A 19,053-nucleotide genomic window follows, 5' to 3' on the forward strand; every position below is an offset into this window, starting at 1 on the left:
TTGCTAATGAAATCATTTTTGTCCTAATATCTATATAATAACTCCATCACAACCACTCTCCCTTTTTAATGTGTATAGCATCCTACAAGCGATGATTCCTCACGGACAAGGCAACAGCCGCACCCAGAAGAGCACAAACCAACGAGAACACTATGAACAAAATCAGCATATGATCACCATCAAGTAGTAGTTCACTTACGATAAGCATGCTTCAAGCCCGCAACATAGCACCCAACAACAATCTCATGAACAGACCCCGTCAAGCTACTAATGTACGCGATGCTGGAGAGAGCGCGTCGAATAATCTAGCTGCGGTTAGCGACGATCACTTTTCGAAGTATTCTTACGTACCTTGCTAGCATCTGGTCCGTGCAGCTGCCGTTCCATCTGTCGCTTGAACTCCGAGCCTAGGAGAGTATAGTTCAAGGTAACGCCCGCCGTAATAGCGAAGCTGATCAGCAGCGAGTAGCCAGAAGTCGCCATGGCGATCTCGTGCGGTTCAAGGTATGCTGTCATGCTAACAAACGCAGACGAGCCGGAGAAGCCGCTCCCCATGCCTCCGAAGACGATGTAGAAGGACTCCGCGACGCCCGTGTGCCCGTTCCATCGTAGGAACTGTAGGATGTAGGAGATTGAAGAGACGAGGCCGGCGATGACGAGCACCGGCTTGTAATTTCCGGTCTTTCGAATGAAGAGCCCTGCCGATAGACCGCCGACGGTATTTCCTAGGACCGCGGGGATGAGGTGGGCGCCGGCGAGACTGCTGGATGCTCTTGCCGTTACTTGGAAGTAGAGGGGGACGGTGAACATCATTCCGACTTGGGCTGCTACTTGAAGGGCGCTGATTAGGTAGCTGGGGGTGATGTTTGGTCGGGCGAGGATGTGGAGGTCGAAGATCGGCTCGGGCGCGACATAGAGCTCGGTATAGATAAATAAAACGAGAGCAAGGGCGCCGCTCCCGGCTAGGAGGAGAGCAGGGGCAGAGCTCCATGGGAAGAGCTTTCCACCTTGATCCAGCAACAGTATCAGAGAGCCAATACTTGTGGCCAGCAGGAAGGCTCCCCGGAAGTCAATGCGGCGAATACCAGGTCGGTCTCCTCCTTCGGTTGGTTCACGCGGGGCAAGCTTGAGTTGGACGGTAACGAGAAGCGCAGCAAGTCCGAGCAGGGGTGCTTGTAGGAGGAATGCCCTGAGAGAGTTAGAGTGGGAGACCAGAGCTGAATAGTGCTACATACCATCGCCAACCGATGGTGTCAGTCAACACTCCACCGACAGGCCCTCCAATACTACGGCCGAGGGTCATAGCAACGTTAATGTACGCTCGCCATTGTGCCACCTCTCGCTTGGACACAATATCTAAAACGGTCAGCCGACATCGCGCGATGATACACCTGGGACATACCGGTGATGATAATGGCGCTCATGGTCATGACTCCAGCCCCTCCAATACCACTCAGGGCTCGACCTAGAATGACAATCCACATTTCGGGCGCCAATCCACTGTGTTCGTCAGAGATAGATCTATGTGCTTGATAACGATCGAGACCTACCAGACGACGCAACCGAATGCCAGAAAGAAGTATGACACCAGCAATAGTGCCTTCCGGCCGTAGATATCACTCAATTTTCCATACTAGCAACAATTAGATATGTCTCGACCACCAAAGCTCAGACTGCACTCACCATAGGCTGGAAAACGCAGACACCAAGTGTATAACCGGTCGATAACCAAGCGGCTCCCTGCAACTGGTTGAATTCCGAGGTGATGCGGGCCGTCGCGGTCATGATGAGGGTGGAATCGGCATTGGAGATGAATTCGCCTGACCTTTGGTTAGCATTATATATTGGTACGTAGTGTGCGTGATCTTGTACCAAGCAATAGCACCGCAATGATGCTGCCCACGCTGGTCAACGCCTTGACAGGCGGCTCGACAGGGCTCTCCGGCACGGCATCGCTCTCCTCATCGGGGAGAACATGGCTGCTGCTGCTCGGGTGTTTTGCTGGCAAAGCAGTGATCGCACTGTAGGATACATCCGTCTGGCCAGGGTTCAAGGGCGTTGTCTCATCCGCTTGCGCAGCCATTGTTGCAGTTCGTGTCGGTGTCGATAGAAAAAGCCATAGCGCCCGCGGGCAGATAAAAAGTGCCTGGTCGGATGTCGGCGATAAGCTCTTGAGTCAGAGCTGAGATGGAAAAAAGCAAAGCACGCCATTTCTGGAGAAGATGGCAATTGTGCCTCTTGACAGCCAGACTTGGAGCTAAAATGGCGACATACTGGAGTCCCCTGGCGACGAGGATCCACTCCGAATAGCTTCATTCCAGAACCAATCAGCTTAGTCGGCTTTCGGCATTTATTTATCATTATAACTTCATCTCCAAGCTGTCTCCAACGACACAGAAGGTTCATCACATCAAAGTCAAGATGAAGCTCTTACCAGCAGCCATTGTATCTGGCCTCCTTGTTGGGGCCAATGCGAGCTTCCCCTCCAGTTCAGGACAGCAAATCCTGGGTTCAGCGGAGAAAAAGCAGCCGAATTTTGTCTTCATTATCACAGACGACCAGGACCTGAAACTCGACTCGCTGGATTATATGCCGCTCACATCGAAGCATCTCCAGCAGCAAGGGACTTTCTTCAGCAACCACTTTGTCACCACCGCGCTGTGCTGCCCCTCGCGCGTCAGCCTGTGGACTGGTCGCCAGGCGCATAACACCAACGTCACGGACGTCAGCCCTCCATATGGTAGGAATAATGGTACTAGATTAAAAGAATAGAGACTAATCTTCAGTAGGAGGATATCCCAAGTTTGTTGACCGCGGCTTCAACGAAAACTTCCTCCCCGTGTGGCTGCAGCAGGCCGGATACGACACCTACTACACAGGGAAACTCTTCAACGCCCACACGGTTGAGAACTACCACAGCCCTTATGTCAATGGCTTCAATGGCTCAGACTTCCTTCTTGACCCATTCACTTACTCCTACCTGAACTCTACCTATCAGCGCAACCGCAACGAGCCGGTGAGCTACGAAGGCCGCCATACCGTTGAAGTCATCACCGAAAAAGCGCTGGGCTTCCTAGAGGATGGGCTTGCCGGCGATCGCCCTTTCTTTCTGACGGTTGCTCCGGTCGCACCTCATTCAAATGTCGAGGTTAATGCTCTAGGGCACGAGGCCCCGACTGTCATGACCGAACCCATCCCCTTGGATCGGCACAAGGACCTTTTCGAAGATGTCACCATTCCCCGCACTGAGCATTTCAACCCGGATGAGGTGAGAGGAGAGACCCTATGCAGATAATCGTGCGCTTCATACTGATCGTTACTAGCCCAGCGGAGTCAACTGGATCAGAAACCTCCCAAAGCAGGATGAAGAGACAGTCGCATACCACGACCACTTCTACCGCCAGCGTCTGCGTGCACTGCAGGGTGTTGACGAGCTCGTTGACTCTATTGTTACCCGACTGGAAGCCAGTGGTCAACTCGACGACACGTACATTATCTACACCTCCGACAACGGCTATCATATCGGCCAGCACCGTCTACCTCCAGGAAAGACGTGTGGATTTGAGGAAGATATTCGCGTTCCTTTGCTCATCCGCGGACCTGGCGTGCCGAAGGAGAAGACGGAGGTTGCCGTTACTACTCACATTGACCTCGCACCGAGCATCTTTGATCTTGCGCAGATCCCACTTCGCGACGACTTTGATGGGACCCCGATTCCTCTGCCAAGTGGCTCGGATGTTGCTCACCCGCGACACGAGCATGTTACTGTTGAGTATTGGGGTCAGGCGTACCTCGAAGGCGAGAAGGGTGCTCTGAGTATGTGTAACCCGGCATTCTAGATTCAAGGCTAATCATGATCACAGGCAACCCAGATCTCACTCCTTTCGTTCCGAACAACACTTACAAATCTGTGCGCATCATTGGAGAGGGCTATAATCTCTACTACTCCGTATGGTGCAACAACGAGCACGAATTATACGATCTGAAGGTATTTTAGCAATCACCACCATCATATCCGTAGGACTGACCATCGCGCAGGCGGACCCATACCAGCTGAACAACCTCTATTCGTCAGAGCGCACAGCAGACACAAACGGCATCATCTCCGGATACAGCCTGTCGAAAGTAATCACCAGATTAGATGCGGTGCTCCTGGTGCTAAAATCCTGCAAAGGGGTCACCTGTATCAAGCCATGGGATGTTCTGCACCCAGACAGCGACGTAGACAATCTGATAGATGCACTGAGCCCGCGATACGACGCATTCTATGCCGACCAAGCTCGGGTTTCATATGACCGCTGCGAGCGGGGGTATATCCCGGAGTCGGAGGGTCCTCAGGATGCGCTCCCATTCACACGATACGGACTGAGTTGGGATGCTTGGGTTTGAGAAAAGTGTAGCAGTATTATTCGATATAAAAAGAATTGAGCTAAGCACGGGCGCAAGTCTGAGTCTGAGTGCATCCGGTATAAGTTCGGTTGAATGCCTCCCCATTGCAAGGGGCAACTTTGTAGCAAAAACGTGCATATGGAGCAGGCATGCTCCGTACTCCGTAAGCGGGTTTAGTCCATCAGCCCCACTGCAATTGTTTAGTCTAGATCGATAAGACGCTTACCGAGTCAAGATCTGGCCCCAACTTCCAAGGTGCTTAGCGAGTGGACTATGATTGCGCCATAGTGCCTGTTGTTGTCGACAACGGAGGCTTCGCGTCTGCACTGGAGTATACCCGGGAATCAACGTAATTTCTGGTCCCTCACTATCAGTGAGGAAATTTCAGGCTTTTTTAGCAGAGGATTTTGAGAGTATATAAGACCACGTCGGGAGCCAGGAATATGGACGGATCAGACAGCAACGGTTTCATCGCTTTTGATGTCCACTGCCTTCCTGGCTTGACTTTGTTCAATCATGACTTCCCCTATCGAGAAATCTGCCGTTGACGTCGATGTCCTCGCGGAAAAGAATGCTGTTGCCGTTGCAGACTCGGATGTCACGCCCATTGTCAAGGACTGGAGTGAGGAGGAGGAGAAGAAGCTAAAGTTCAAGTACGTTGAACCTGCTCAAGCCTTCACTCGATACTGACTAACATCTTGTCTGTAGGGTCGATACCATCCTCATCCCCATCCTCGGCCTCGCCTTCTTCGCCCTCCAACTCGACCGTGGAAACATTGGTGCTGCCCTCACGTCCACAATTACCGAAGACCTCAACATCACCACCAACCAAATCAACGTCGGCACACAGTTGCTGTCGGCCGGCATCGTCATCAGCGAGATTCCATCCAACGTGATCCTGCAGCGCGTCGGCCCTCAGAGGTGGCTGTCCGTGCAGATCTTCGCTTGGGGCTTAGTCGCAACCTTCCAAGCCTTCATCAAGTCATACCCATCCTATCTTGTCACACGTTTCTTGCTCGGTTTGTTGGAGGGTGGCTTCATCCCTGGAGCCCTCTACTACCTGTCGACATGGTACAAAAAAGAGGAGACCAGTCTGCGGGTCACACTTTTCTTCTTCGGGCAAATGTTCTCTGGGGCCACTGCCAGTCTGATCTCAGCTGGGCTCCTGACGTTGGCTGGGAAGAGCGGCATGGCTGGCTGGCGATGGATTTTCCTCAGTATGATACTACCCCATATGGTTGACAAGCTTCAAAGAATCAGCTAACAATGCATTAGTCGAGGGTGTGATTACCCTAGGGATCGGAATCATCTTCGTTCTGCTCGTGCCTCCCAAAGTCGGCGACGGTCGCCCTCTCATCAGCGGCGGTCGCTGGAGCTACTTCAACGAGCGCGAGTCACACATCGCTACCCAGCGTGTGCTGTTGGACGATCCGCGGAAAACATCTGGACATAGTGTCAAGATCACCTGGCGTGACATTTGGAACACAATTTCCCGGCCCCGAGTGATCCAACACTTCTTCATTACCCTCGTCGCCATGTCTGGCTTCAATGGGTTGACGCAGTACACTCCAAGCATGATCAAATCCTTTGGTTTCGGCGCCGTGCGCGCAAATGCACTGGCATCCGTACCGGTCTATTGCAGCATGCTCTGGGTCTTGATTCTGTCGTACCTCAGGTAAACAACCGCCAGATCTTTATGTTGCTAATCGAGAGTGGACACTAATTCGCGTATAGTGACAAGACCGGCCATCGTGGTCCTTTCGTCCTCGTTGCTATTACGTGGAATGTCATTTCGTATGCCTGTCTTCGCATTACTCCGGTAACTTCCTCGCGATGGCACAGATATGGGGTCATCGCTGTGGCCAACGTCTCGTACGCGAGTATGCAGTAAGTACTTACCGACCTTCACAAAACGATACGTGTTGACCCATGTTCCTTAAGTGTGCTCAACATCGGCTGGTTATCGGTCTCCTGCAGAACGCCTCAAGAACGCAGTATTGCCATGGCGTAAGTCGCTCCTTGCCTAACATTATATCTCCCTGCCACACCTGCGCAAAAAGAAAAAGCTAACATGTTCAGGCTGGTTGTCATGGCCGCCAACTGCGCCGGTATCTCAGGGTCCCAGATCTTCCGCACAGAGGACCGACCTCTCTACCACAACGGTCTGACCGCCATCTGTATCTTGGCCGGTGCTTCGTGGCTGTTAGCCCTTGCTCTCAACATCCAATCTTATTTCCAGCAACGGGGACGGAAGTCCAAGGAAGCCCCAGCGGGGGATGTTTAACGGGCGCATTATCTTGTTACTCGACGATTGAATGAATTGGATGTCGTAGCTCATTTAGATACATATAAATAGTGTCATGGTATATTCATCATCGCATTCGGCGTGGGCCTGCAGATTCAAGGCGGGATTGTAAGCTTTTGCATAACATCGATCGAACGTGATGGGGTGGGCTAGAAAGTTACCTGCGCTTACTCCCAACACCGACCATATGTGCATAGCCCGGCCGTGTCAACCCGATCGAGGGAGTCGTTCAGAGCTCATCCTTGGGCACGCCGTCGATATCGAGCAACTCAGTCTCGAAGATCAGGGTCGCACCACCGGGAATGGGCCCAACACCACGGTCTCCGTATCCGAACTCGGGAGGAATGGTCAAGGTCCTCTTCTCTCCAACGCACATGTCTAGTAGTCCCTGATCCCATCTGCTCATGGTCAGCCGGCTTGCACAACGGTCCAGCAACAATAAACCTACCCCTTGATAACACGACCGGCACCAAGCTTGAACTTGAAGGGAGTACCGCGGTTGTAGCTTGCATCGAATTCAGAACCATCAGCGGCGAGGGTGCCCCGGTAGTGCATCTGGACGTTGTCGCCCTTCTGGGTCTTGCGCTTGCATTCGACAGCGTGGGTGGTTTCAACGCCGAGTTCGGCAGCGGTCGCGAAGCCGGTAAGGGCAACGGTGAGAAAGGTGGACAGGATGGAGAGACGCATTTTTGGTTGTTTATCGACGGATTGAGGGTCAAGGATGGGGTGTTGCGGTGAGAGGAGAGGGAGAAAGTGCGGAGAAGCAGCTGTTGGAGAGGTGTCCAGAAGCCGTGCATTGGTGACTAAGCTGCATATCCATAGCTGTACATAGGTGATCTCATCTCGAGATAGAAAGCAGTGACCTGGGAACTGGCTCTGCCACTCGCTTTAACATGAAGTAACATACGACAGATCAGGGAAACATCATTGCCCAGGCCGGCCTCTCCTCCTACCGGAAGCTGCAGCTTGACTGCCTCCCTCGGACTCCGTATCCCACTTTGGTTCATCTCGTGTCCGCGGACTCCGCACTCACCTTCGGACTCTCGGCCTTATAAGATCCGCCACCCACTCCCCTCGAGTCCTTGAGCTCTTGTCTCATTGAAAGCTCCAGACTAGTTATACTGGCCATCATGCAGCGTTACTCCCCCGGCTTCTTTCGTGTGAAGCTCTCGGTAATAACTAACGAGCCAGTTTTGATCATCCGCCCCAAGCTAATTCGGGGATAGTGCCTTAGATGTCGAGATAGAAAGGTCGCCAAATCATTCTAACCCTCAAGCCACAAGGCTAACATGAATAATCACCTGGTAGCTCAAGTGTGATCGGACCGATCCACATTGCAACCGCTGCAAGGACAGTGGGTTTGCCTGTACCTACCCTGAAAAGAGAAAAGCCCGAGGCGCACGGTAAGTCTATACCCTTGCCGCAAGGAGTTGCACCATACCTCCAGGCTGACCACCCTCTCCAACAGACATAAGACCGAAATCCGCCGCCTCGATGGACGCCTTGAGGCTCTGGAGGAACGGTTGAAGGCCAAAGACTCCCCGAGTGACGCAGTGGTAACACCGTCTCTCAAACATGTCAGCCCGCTGGCGGTCACTGCCTCTGCGTCTTCAGAAGCTGACAATGGACCGCAAAGTCAAAGTATGGTGTAGTGGGGTGCAATTCCTATGAGATTCTCCAGCTAATCGTACCAGCCTGGTTGTATCGCATGGTTAGCGGTGCAAAGGACAACATCGAGACCCTCACCAGCCAGGGCCAACTCATCCCCGAAGCCCCAGCCCCTTGGGCGCAAAACACTGTCAACAGAGCCATTACTCGTCTAGACACTGCTTTGACCCAATTAGCGGCCCCAAGTCCTGACGCAGCGAAAGGTGCATCAGACGACGTAGACCCAACATGGCTCGTTAGCGATGTCAAACGCTACATTGAGAGTGGGACCCATCCCCTCCGCCCGTTAGGGTAGTGCTAACACTGAGTAGCCTTCATAGAAGCCATCTTACCTCATTTCACCATTTTCGACTCGTTTAGCACTGCTTTAGATGCAGAATTCCTCACAGCGATGCCCCATATTATTGATTCCCCCTTGGCCCAAATAGACCCTGCGATGCGCATCGTTTATTACAGCGCCATCCATCTGGGACAAAGCTTTGGAACACTAGATGAGCAAAAGACCGCGAACAAGGCGTACTACAAATGTCTACAGTCCGTGCCCAAGTGGCTCGCGTCGGCAGAAGGCACCCAGTTGGACCTCCTCGCTGCCTCGTTGGTGGTGAGTCGCTTCAGATAACACGATGACTATCGCTAATTTCCAACCAGGCATGGTTGGCAATCAACAATTTCGACTATCACTTGGCGTGGCAATTCCACGCCGAAGCCTGTCGCTTTGCGGACCGTCAGGGCATCCACGATGTTGACTCCCTGCCACTCGGGACGCCGCAGGAAGAAGCCGAGAAGGAAGCCAGGCGCCGTCAGCACTGGTATCTAGTCGAGATAGACTTCTTGTTCCGTATGTGGTACGATAAACCCCGCGCCCTTCGGGCCCCCATGTCTCAGGTGAGGCTACCGGCAGAAATCTCGCCCAGGACGAAGCAGCCTAAATGGGGCGACTGCATTCTCTTCATTGTCTGGTCCCGGGCTCTCTATATCCTTGGTGAATACTATGACTCCGCGGACACACTGCCTGGTGAGGAACTCAATGGTAAGATCGATCATTGCTGCAACCAGCTAGCTGAGCTGCTCGAGGACTGGGACCTGGTGTCGGTGGCGAACTCACCGAAGCTAAACGCGGTGAAGTCATGGCTCTATGCCGAGTCTCTCATAGCCTTTTATAGCTTCATCATCTTTTTGCGCCGGAAAGCCTCCCCGAGCGACCAGCTGTTGCATCCTCAGGAAGTGCATGCCGCCAGAGCGGTGATCAAAGCCATCAATGAATGGTCTCAGAAGCCTAATATCCCCTGTGGAGAGCAGCAGACATTCCATACGCAGTGAGTTCGCGTCTCCGAGAGCGAATTTCGAGGATCTAAGCTGACGCAGACGAGCCTTATTATCTTCTACCCGTTTTGCGCCTTCTTCACCCTCTACTACCACATCCTCTCCTCGACGACCCCCTGTGAGTATGAAGGGGATATCTGCGAGTTGGAGCAGGTAGCCAAGATAATAACGCACGTATCTCGTGTCCGGCCGGATTTTGTGCCCATAGCAGAGGCGCTGGGCGCGTTGAACGACGTCTCACGAGCAGTTCATTCAGGTCGAGAGGTGACTTTATCACAACCACCTGCCGTAGCAGAACAGAGTCAATTCGATGTTCCGGCCGCCACAGTACAGCCTTTTCCACCCGTTGAGTGCCTCCAGAATCTGTCGTCCGATCTGCCGCTACAATCCACAGATCCCAACGGCATGTTTGGAGTGCCTTTTCAGCTGCAAAACCAATTTACATTTGACTGGGACCCTTCATCCGCGGACCAACAAAGCGTCACCAGGCCTGATACAGCTCAAACGATCTCGCAGCCTCTAGATTTTGTGCGAGCAATTGAAAACGAATTGATCTGGCGGAATTGGCACGAGAGTTGGTGGAATGTCCAACAAGAGCCGCAGGCGCAGGACGTTGCTGATTTTGTGGGTTAACTTAGCCAGTTCAAGTTAGCTACTGCTTGTATTATGTAATAGATACCCTCGCTTAGCGACTCCGAAAGCAGACATTCCGAGATTTCCCTTGCTGTTGGTCGTAAGCATCTTAGCAATTCCAGCAGACCCAGCATCTATATCCGTACTGCCATCATGGATGACCCCTTTCCTTCCATGTTGGTCTCTCCTGCTGAGCTGCAGGCAGCTCTAGTCAGAACAACATCCTCTCGCCGCATAGTCCCCGTTGCAGCTGGCCTCACATCGCACTTGCCTTCCTACCAAACCCAGCACATTCCCGGCTCCATGTAGATATATATCTCACCACATCACCATAAACACCTCTAACAAGTTTGTTAGATTCTTCAACATGGACGAAATCAAAGACACCACATCACCGTATCCACAAATGCTCCCATCAGCATCTCACTTCTCAAAATGCGTGACTGAACTAGGCCTTCATCCCGACGACGTCCTCGTGGTCTACGACGCCCTCGAAGTAGGGCTTTATTTCTCTCCGCGCGTCGCCTGGGCCTTTCGACACTTTGGCCATCGAAACGTTCATGTTTTGAACAACTTTCCCCGCTATGTAAAGGATGGGTTCCCGCTTTCTTCTGGTCCGCTCTCGACTCTCCCTCCTCAGCGAGAATACCCTGTCAACGAGCCGGATTCGAAGGAGGTGATATCCTATGACGATCTTCACGATATCTTACTCCGGAAGGAGTACGGCCAACTGCAGATTCTCGACGCCAGAATCCCTGGCCGCTTTTCTGGGAGAGAAGCAGAACTTAAACCAGAACTACGCTCAGGACATATGCCTTCGGCGCTGAATGTGCCGTTGGCGTCTATTCTCGGGGAAGACAAGGTCATTCTTTCCGCAGAAGAACTAAAGGTTCTGTTCGAGGAGGCCGGTGTGGATGGGAAGCTACCAGTGGTTTTAACATGTAACTCTGGCGTGACTGCTGCTGCTCTGGACCTCGCCCTGCAACTCAGCGGCTATGATATGGAGCGAAGGCTGTACGATGGAAGCTGGATGGAATGGGCACGGAGAGCGCAAGAGAATGGTTTGGTTGTGACGGACTTCGATGCGAATCTTAGATGAAGAGAGCCATAGACACTATTTATTGCCTGAAAATCAGGTATGCTGGGGATTATAATACCAACGGATTAAACCCTAATATGAAAAATAATATCTATCATGTATTATGAACAAGTATATCACGCTATAAGGATGCAATTGACTCGGTGAACTACTTTTGAACGCGCAGCTCCTCGAAGTGCGCAGATACCAATGGAGGGGAGGTTCTGTCTCTATATTATGTCTAATATGCACCGGTATGCCATTACCATACCGGACTCCCGTTACTCTGCCAATGAGTAACTCCAGCTCAGGTGATTCTACCTTCATATAAGTTTCGTTGGCCATGGATATGCCCTTTTGAGGCGTCTTTCGTGTGATCCGTGCACCTACGAAGCCACTTATCAAAAACGATATCTGGGAACAAGATGGCCCCCCTGACGCATTCATATGCGCTCCAAATGACATATATTGAGAAGAACGTACCATCAACCAAATATACCATAAAGAAGCGGGACCTCAACCAATTGGGCACTGTCGTCACATCTCCGTTCATTGAGATGCATAGCCTTCCGGCTCGGGCGCAACTTCTGCGAGGTGAGGCCATCTCTAGAAGGACACGGTGCTGTGGCCGCCCACCCCAGGAAGAAGAGGAGCTGCACCATTTCATCAAGATACCTATGCGTCAGAATGGAAGATCAACCCTAGAATTGCAGGATGCAATCCTGATCACAGGCCCTTGCATAATCCGTGGTACTTGAGACAATGATACATCCACGGATGGAGGGTTGTGACACGTATTGAGATCATACCAATGTCTACAGAAAAGAAAGGCAGTTAGTTGTGAGCCAAAACAACACTGAGCTTGGAACAGTAGAGCAAAGCAAGACCTAATGATACACCGGAAGACCTGATGTTACGAAATGGAGCTCAGTAATTTGCTTTGCTGGACTAGTAACCATGGTCAGAGCAACCTCTGCACTGAACGCTGTTCTGTTTTCTTTAGAAGGATAACCCTCACACAATCCACGATGAGGGCGTCAAGGAAGAGGGAAAGCCACTAGTCACTGGTGGACAGTGGACATGATTGCATGATTGCATCAAGCTTCTATGGCCTTCGGAAAGTCAGGATCCGACTAGGACTCATCATGCGAGCCGGCTCGGGGTAGTCGGCGGTTGGGACAGGGTTCTCGGGGGCATTGACGAACGTTTGCGATGTGGAAAGACTCGTAGAACTGCCAGTCATCTCGTCAGTGGTGGAGTATGACGAGGTCGACTTGAGTGAAGAGGTCAATGGCTATAAGGCAGTCTCTGTCTAGCCGGCATTACAGGACTTACATCAGGTAGACCCATGGTTGACAGCTGATGCCTTCGCCGTTCTGACATACAAGACGGCATTCCGAAGGCACCAGACCCAGGTGACGCTGAAACTCTATGTGGATATCATAGACCCATCTCAGTCATCAGGCCAATTCCTATCGGTTGGTAGCTGGGAGGGAGAAGATTCAGATGAATATAGAACCCTAAGAGGATGTCATAGATCTCGTCTGAGTCGTCATACTAGTTTATATAGTGACATCTACCAGCAATCCTTCAAGCTACATATGCCGGTTATGGACATACATGTGGACCATGGCATTCAATACATGGTCTAGCCCTTGATTACCTCTGGAAGGGTCACGGTCTGGCATAGATGCAACACTGAGATCAGGGTCTAGCCAGCCATTTCCGAAGTTGGAGCCGTGCATTGTACCAGCTCATGCATCATTCTAACTGTCATGACTAGGATGATGAAGTAGAATGTCGTATTTACATCAATGTCTTAGCATCATTATTCCGTCTAGCGAGAAGATAGTTTGAGAATCAAAGCTCGATGAGAAAGAAACTAGAATATATAAGAAGCCATATCATATCCATATGGTTGAATTTCTTGCAACAAGAAAGCAACTATCTTGAGATCAGTTAAACAAAGGCCATAAAAAGCCCCCCCACAAGCTGCAAACATGCCTTCTGCTTCCCAACAGAACGGACATGCCCCAGTCACCAAGGATACCAATGGAACCATAAATGACGGAGATATCACCAAGTGCGACCCAATCTTCGCCGCTGCCAAAGATGGCAACCGCGACGAGATTGAGCGGCTGCTGGCCGCAGACCCCAACAGGCTCAACATGACTTGCAAGGAGTGCCATGGAATCACCCCTATCATTGCCGCCGCCATCTCAAACCAGAGCCAAGCTGTGCAGTGTCTGTCCGACAAGAACGCCGATGTCACCATCCGCGATGAAAACAGCTACACAATCATCAAGTTGACTCTCGACCAGGGCGAGTCACACAAGGACTTGGCTCAATGGATTGCCGACAACCATCCGGAGTTGATTGTCACAGATCCCCGTCTGCCCAAGGGGGAGGACTGGCTTAGCGCACAGTTTGCCATGATGTCGGATAACATCGAAGACAGCGCCAGCAAGCCTCCAGAGAAGGTACTCGAGTACCTTAAGAAGGGCTATCCCAATGACCTGCCGTCTGACAAGGGTCGCACCGTGTCTGAGGTCTACTGGGAGCACATCCTCCTGCGATATATCGGCGACATCCCGCTGGACATCGAGCGGAACTACTCGGAAGACCTCAAGATGGCATTTGTGGGAACGTTTGATCGAATCCTGTACAAGCATGCCGGTATCAAGGAATCAGCAAGACTCCTCAACAGTGTTCTGCCGACAACGCAGTACAACATCATTGGGACACACGTGGTCCCCAAGCAGGGATGGGTGACTGAGCGGTGGGAATACCACGACAAAGTGCATAATCTGCAGGTCCTGGATGGGATTGATACCTTCTTGATCGACGCGGACGAAGGTAAAATCGATGTGATGCTGATCAACTACAACGTCTATAAGACGGAGTGGATAGATGATCCGGAGCGAGGCAAGCCTGGACCAGGAAAGGTCTGCCCTTGCCCAATGGCCTAATGGCTTTGTTGGCTGTACTCTTGTCAATCTTCTTGCTTAGTTTCCTGTGATGTTAGAGTGTTGAAAGACGGAAAACGACAAAAAGATAGAAAAACAGAAAAATAATAGAAAAAAATTGTTTTGTTTGCGATAACCAGTCCTATACTATCTAACTATGTACTAGAGTTTGGTGCCTCGCTGCTTGAATGGAGCTGCTACAAATGTTGTTCGGAAGCTCTGCGGAGGTAATAAGCAACTTGCTGTACTTGAGCAACACGGGAGCAAGTCTCAGTCTTTTTAAGCTATCTATATTCCACCTGGTCGAATAGACGTGACAGCCAACCTCTCTAGTGCTGTTGCTGCCTAAGGCAGCAACCGGGTCCGATCTCGGTGTGGCGATCATGCAATGGGCTTAGTCATCATCCCCTCCCCCGCCAGCAAATTTTCAGCCTCCGCAGGGAGATCTTCCTCCCTTTATTCAGATATATCTCAAGATGGTGCGCATTGCAGTTGCTTCTGCCGCTCGGGCTGCCGCTGCTACCAGCCGGGGCTTTGCGACGGCCGCCCCCATCAGCTCTGCTGCCCGTAGTCACAAAGTCGTGGTGATCGGCGGCGGCACTGCAGGTCTGGCCATCAGCCACCAGTTGCTGCGCTCCGGCCGCTTTGTTCAGGATGATATTGCCATTGTCGACCCCGCGTTATGGCACAACTACCAGCCGGGGTGGACATTAGTCGGTGGTGGTCTCAAGACCCGGGAGGAGCTCCGCCGCCCCCTGCATGGGCTGATCGACCCCAAGCTGAAATTCTACAACGAGAGTGTCGGCACTTTCTCCCCGGAGGAGAACTACATCACCCTCGCAAACAAGAACAAGCTCAACTATGAACATCTCGTTGTCGCCCCAGGTGTTGCTCTCGATTTCGGCAGCATCAAGGGCTTGTCTGAGGCGCTGGCTGCCCCGGACTCTTCGGTCTCGACTATCTACTCCTACGACACTTGCGCCAATGTTTTCCCCTCGATTGAGAAGTTGCAGAAGGGCTCTGCCATCTTCACCCAGCCTGCCGGTGTCATCAAGTGCGCTGGTGCCCCGCAGAAGATCATGTGGCTCGCCCTCGATTACTGGAAGAAGGCTGGCTTGTACAACCCCAGCAACCCAACCAGCTCTGCCATCAAGATTGCTTTTGCTACGGGTACTCCCACCATGTTCGGTGTGCCCAAGTACAGCGCCAAACTCGAGGAGCTCCGCAAAGAGCGCGGCGTCGAGGGTCTCTTCCAACACGACCTAGTCTCCATCGAAGGCAAGAAGGCCACTTTCGCCCGCCCGAACGGAGAAGCCAGCGTCACCAGGGATTTCGACCTCCTGCACGTTGTCCCCAAGATGGGCCCTCACGCCTTCGTCAAGAACAGCGCCATCGCCAACGAGGCCGGCTACGTCGACGTCGACGACGGCACCACCCGCCACAAGAAGTTCGGCAACGTCTGGTCCGCCGGCGATGCATCCAGCCTGCCAACCTCCAAGACCGCCGCAGCCGTCACAGCAGAGGCCCCCGTTCTCGTCCAGAACCTCCTCCGCGTCACCGACGGCAAGGAGCCAGATGCCACGTACGACGGATACACCTCGTGCCCGCTCCTGACCGAGTACGGCAAGGTCCTCCTCGCCGAGTTCAAGTACGGCGGTGTCCCCAAGGAGACCTTCGGCGAGATCTTCGGCATCGACCAAGCCATCCCCCGGAAGGAGTTCTACCACCTAAAGAAGTCCTTCTTCCCATGGGTCTACTACAACTCGATGGTGAACGGAACCTGGGGTGGGCCAAAGGGCTGGCTATGAATCGATACCGATACATGTAAACCATGTAAAATCATCATATAGAGATTAATAATAGAACCATGTACCTTTTAGCGATAAAGTCACTCCTCCACCCTAGGCCAAAACGGCGGCGGCAAAATCCTCGAAACCGGAACCACAGACATCCCGCATTTATATTCCCGGCTGATATACCTCGTCGGCTGCACCGTGAACGGAACATCATCAACACCATCAATAATACTCTCCGGGTCTCCATTCGGCGGAACCTTGACAATGAACTTCTCCGCCCTAACCCGCCGTAACGGCTCCAGTAAGCCCGTCGCGTTGGGTGTCGGTGCAGAGCTGGACGTCTGCTTCACCCCGAGATTAATGATTAACTCCGAGAGCCGTGGCATCGCCGCGAGGACGTCACAGGCTGGTTTCCACGCCTCTTGAATATGAACGGGAACGGCCTCGTTCAAAAATGCGTAGAGATTGATCCGGATCGATCGAATAGAAGCTAGTCTCGCGGGGACAAGGCTCCGTGGGAGAGCGCAAACCGTCCGCAAATCCATGAAGAAGAGGGTGTTTGCGGTGTACAGCAAGGAGATTGACTCGGCGTATCTACCAACGCAAACTTTAGTTAGGCAACCCTAGATTATTAGGCTGTTACTGCCGGGGATGAACTAGACTTACACCGCGCGACAGGTACAAAGCAGCGGCAGAACCCGCTCACGCCTTGAATCCTCCCCCGGTAAGCGCCTCCTGACGGTGCGATCCTGAGCTAGAGGGGGATAACAAAAGTCATGGGAGGTCAGATGCTCCCAATAGATGCTATCCGGATCCAGCGGGCCCGTGGCAACGCACGGCGTGCTGCAGAGCCGCCGGTGCGTTCTCCACAGGTGTAGTGGTGTCGGGCTTACCAGGACATGGCGGTATATGAGCTGTCGGATTTCCGGGGGTAACTTGACTAGGAATGAAGACTGCGTGGGTGCGGCGGTAGGAACCTGCGGCAATCCGATTGTTAAAGAGCGCCGGGAGCGTGGGAGTGCGCGCGGGGGACTGCCGGAGGCTTGATAGATTCTGCGGGTTAGTTCGGTGGGATTGCGGATGTAGCGAGCGCAGTTGATGATTTCGGAGGCAATGTAGAGGGTCCAGAGGAAGATTGTGAGGAAGATGTAGTAGAGGAGATTGCTGAGGTATTCCCCTGCTTGGGTGATGTCCATTGCAAGAGTTATGAATAGAAATTAAGTGGGAGTGGGGATTAGCAGGTTGATAAAGATTAAGAGGGATCAGCCACCAGTCCCGCTTGGGACAAGCTGGCCTCAGAATACGAGCTGGTCTTCACAGCCTCAAACGGCCTATTGCAAGTCCTCAATAATTTGCTAGGTAAACTGTAGCCTAGCTATTCTGTAAATTCTGTGACAAACCATACGTAGCCGTCGCCTGAACGCCATACAAACCCTCTATACCCTTTTAGATCCTCAATGCAAAAAAAAAAGTATATTGGACCAGACATCATTATCTCCTGCCCCTCGACCGCATCGAGACAAATATAATCCCATTCCAAAATCCCCGCAGCGATCCCAGCGCCGCAACCCCAACCATGAGCGGATACGGCTCTTCGCCCGGATGCCGAAATGCGTAGATCCGATTAATCGTCGGAATGACCCACGTCGTCAGCAGCGCGAGGAAGAATAGGACCGGCATGAGGAGGAACTTTCGCAGAGAGACGCCGGACTGTTGACGGACGACTGCTAGTGGAGATGTTGTTAGGATGATGTAGGACAGGCGGTGCTCGATGAGTCTCACCTTCGCTGCTCTTCATGTCACTACGGTTGGTCTGCTCGACCGACTCGCTACTCGGACAGGCCGTGGATGAGAGGACGAGGCAGTCATCGCGGGTAGCCATCAGCTCGTGGCGGAGTTTGAACATCTCTTGCAGAATGATTATATAGAGTATCGCGACAACGACGATGATGAACCTATAACCGTCAACGGACGCTCAGTCGAAGATGATGGTAGACGGACCATATCGGCGCATAGTAAAAGATGATACGAAAGAGCACCCAATTCGGCGAAATTGAGCACCAGAACTAAGTGCCATCAGCATTGACTGTAATACTAGAGATGGATAATGCCTACCACCACACTGCCATAGATCGCCCCCTTGTCCGCGCTGCGAATGAAGAGAAAGACCAGCGCCGGGATAAACGTCAAGGATGTAATCACTGCAAAGTATTTCTTCTCCAGCTTGCGTAAAGCTTCAGGTTCATATTGCCAGAAAACAACCAAGACAACATCCCATGTCATGGCGAGAGTCCACAGCACGTCTGCCACGGGGAACCTGTATACCGTGTTAGATTCTCCTTTTGATTTTAGTGGAAGGCAAGTGTATACATCTGCAGCGAGAACGCCTGAAACCTGCACAAGCCAGAATCCTCCCCGGCCTCCGGCCCACTGACCGAGATCATCGTCGCGATAAAGTCAAACAGGTTATAGAAAGCGTTGATGAGCATAATCCGATGCGTCGGGCTTCGAAACTTGTCGGACAGCGTAAACGTCGCAATGATAGTCCCAACACCAAGGAGAGACAGTGCCGAGGCCGTCCGCCCAGCAATGGAGAGATGGCGAAGCTGTTCATGGGAAAGCTTCATTCTAGCTTATTACCCTCGCCGGGGCTTGGATTGCTTGGCCGGTGAACAATAGTTGTGATATGGCCTTGTTGATTCACCCGCAAACTCCATCCGCGGCAGAGATCACATATCTATGTCAACACCGGCGAGAAAGGGGTCGACATGGTGGTTCGTGCAAGATCGCATGATGGCGAGATGGGCTGGATGACGCGAGTGCTGAAGAAAAGCAAAGGCAAGAAGAGTCGAGAGGAAAGTGGTGGGGGATGGATGCCATTGTGCGATCCGGAGC

The 19,053-nt window shown here is 52.3% G+C and overlaps 10 protein-coding genes across 10 annotated transcripts; 6 read left to right on the forward strand and 4 right to left on the reverse strand.

The window, feature by feature from the left end:
• Positions 1 to 82: 82 nt before the first annotated feature.
• BJY04DRAFT_224312 (major facilitator superfamily domain-containing protein) lies at positions 83 to 2,083 on the reverse strand (the record flags this gene model as incomplete). Its single annotated transcript, XM_073717925.1, has 8 exons — positions 83 to 150; positions 200 to 305; positions 352 to 1,189; positions 1,236 to 1,356; positions 1,403 to 1,500; positions 1,551 to 1,633; positions 1,684 to 1,820; positions 1,873 to 2,083. The coding sequence occupies 8 exons, from the start codon at positions 2,081 to 2,083 to the stop codon at positions 83 to 85; spliced, it is 1,662 nt and encodes a 553-aa protein (XP_073564932.1).
• Positions 2,084 to 2,421: 338 nt separating this feature from the next.
• Positions 2,422 to 4,389, forward strand: BJY04DRAFT_211523 (sulfatase family protein; the record flags this gene model as incomplete). Its single annotated transcript, XM_073714417.1, has 6 exons — positions 2,422 to 2,445; positions 2,530 to 2,740; positions 2,790 to 3,268; positions 3,324 to 3,816; positions 3,864 to 3,988; positions 4,039 to 4,389. The coding sequence occupies 6 exons, from the start codon at positions 2,422 to 2,424 to the stop codon at positions 4,387 to 4,389; spliced, it is 1,683 nt and encodes a 560-aa protein (XP_073564933.1).
• Positions 4,390 to 4,905: 516 nt separating this feature from the next.
• Positions 4,906 to 6,781, forward strand: BJY04DRAFT_232892 (major facilitator superfamily domain-containing protein; the record flags this gene model as incomplete). Its single annotated transcript, XM_073719835.1, has 6 exons — positions 4,906 to 5,042; positions 5,098 to 5,606; positions 5,665 to 6,064; positions 6,124 to 6,276; positions 6,331 to 6,396; positions 6,469 to 6,781. The coding sequence occupies 6 exons, from the start codon at positions 4,906 to 4,908 to the stop codon at positions 6,671 to 6,673; spliced, it is 1,470 nt and encodes a 489-aa protein (XP_073564934.1). The 3' UTR covers positions 6,674 to 6,781.
• fkbp3 (peptidylprolyl isomerase family protein FPR2) lies at positions 6,694 to 7,537 on the reverse strand. The gene is made up of 3 exons (XM_073713234.1): positions 7,143 to 7,537; positions 6,856 to 7,092; positions 6,694 to 6,781 (listed from the first exon to the last, which is right to left on the reverse strand). The coding sequence occupies exons 1-2, from the start codon at positions 7,379 to 7,381 to the stop codon at positions 6,924 to 6,926; spliced, it is 408 nt and encodes a 135-aa protein (XP_073564935.1). The 5' UTR covers positions 7,382 to 7,537; the 3' UTR covers positions 6,694 to 6,781; positions 6,856 to 6,923.
• Positions 7,538 to 7,824: 287 nt separating this feature from the next.
• BJY04DRAFT_224316 (Zn(II)2Cys6 transcription factor) lies at positions 7,825 to 10,318 on the forward strand (the record flags this gene model as incomplete). The annotated part of the gene is made up of 7 exons (XM_073717926.1): positions 7,825 to 7,866; positions 8,003 to 8,097; positions 8,163 to 8,335; positions 8,389 to 8,625; positions 8,674 to 8,963; positions 9,011 to 9,678; positions 9,733 to 10,318. The coding sequence occupies 7 exons, from the start codon at positions 7,825 to 7,827 to the stop codon at positions 10,316 to 10,318; spliced, it is 2,091 nt and encodes a 696-aa protein (XP_073564936.1).
• A 153-nt stretch (positions 10,319 to 10,471) lies between these two features.
• On the forward strand, positions 10,472 to 11,479 carry BJY04DRAFT_232894 (sulfurtransferase; the record flags this gene model as incomplete). Its single annotated transcript, XM_073719836.1, has 2 exons — positions 10,472 to 10,623; positions 10,676 to 11,479. The coding sequence occupies 2 exons, from the start codon at positions 10,472 to 10,474 to the stop codon at positions 11,415 to 11,417; spliced, it is 894 nt and encodes a 297-aa protein (XP_073564937.1). The 3' UTR covers positions 11,418 to 11,479.
• A 1,917-nt stretch (positions 11,480 to 13,396) lies between these two features.
• Positions 13,397 to 14,645, forward strand: BJY04DRAFT_224319 (uncharacterized protein; the record flags this gene model as incomplete). The annotated part of the gene is made up of 2 exons (XM_073717927.1): positions 13,397 to 14,341; positions 14,529 to 14,645. 2 exons carry the CDS (start codon positions 13,397 to 13,399, stop codon positions 14,643 to 14,645), a joined length of 1,062 nt encoding a protein of 353 aa, XP_073564938.1.
• A 187-nt stretch (positions 14,646 to 14,832) lies between these two features.
• On the forward strand, positions 14,833 to 16,718 carry BJY04DRAFT_202635 (NAD(P)/FAD-dependent oxidoreductase). Its single transcript, XM_073713235.1, has one exon. It carries the CDS (start codon positions 14,839 to 14,841, stop codon positions 16,168 to 16,170), a length of 1,332 nt encoding a protein of 443 aa, XP_073564939.1. The 5' UTR covers positions 14,833 to 14,838; the 3' UTR covers positions 16,171 to 16,718.
• Positions 16,211 to 17,415, reverse strand: BJY04DRAFT_167582 (uncharacterized protein). The gene is made up of 2 exons (XM_073709150.1): positions 16,825 to 17,415; positions 16,211 to 16,752 (listed from the first exon to the last, which is right to left on the reverse strand). Exons 1-2 carry the CDS (start codon positions 17,352 to 17,354, stop codon positions 16,251 to 16,253), a joined length of 1,032 nt encoding a protein of 343 aa, XP_073564940.1. The 5' UTR covers positions 17,355 to 17,415; the 3' UTR covers positions 16,211 to 16,250.
• A 234-nt stretch (positions 17,416 to 17,649) lies between these two features.
• gprI (putative cAMP receptor (Car4)) lies at positions 17,650 to 18,785 on the reverse strand (the record flags this gene model as incomplete). Its single annotated transcript, XM_073714418.1, has 5 exons — positions 17,650 to 17,885; positions 17,941 to 18,113; positions 18,160 to 18,224; positions 18,274 to 18,475; positions 18,529 to 18,785. The coding sequence occupies 5 exons, from the start codon at positions 18,783 to 18,785 to the stop codon at positions 17,650 to 17,652; spliced, it is 933 nt and encodes a 310-aa protein (XP_073564941.1).
• Positions 18,786 to 19,053: the final 268 nt, after the last annotated feature.

Source organism: Aspergillus karnatakaensis (genome assembly GCF_047715665.1).
Source record: "Aspergillus karnatakaensis strain CBS 102800 unplaced genomic scaffold BJY04scaffold_88, whole genome shotgun sequence".
In the NCBI taxonomy this organism is placed as follows: domain Eukaryota; kingdom Fungi; phylum Ascomycota; class Eurotiomycetes; order Eurotiales; family Aspergillaceae; genus Aspergillus; species Aspergillus karnatakaensis.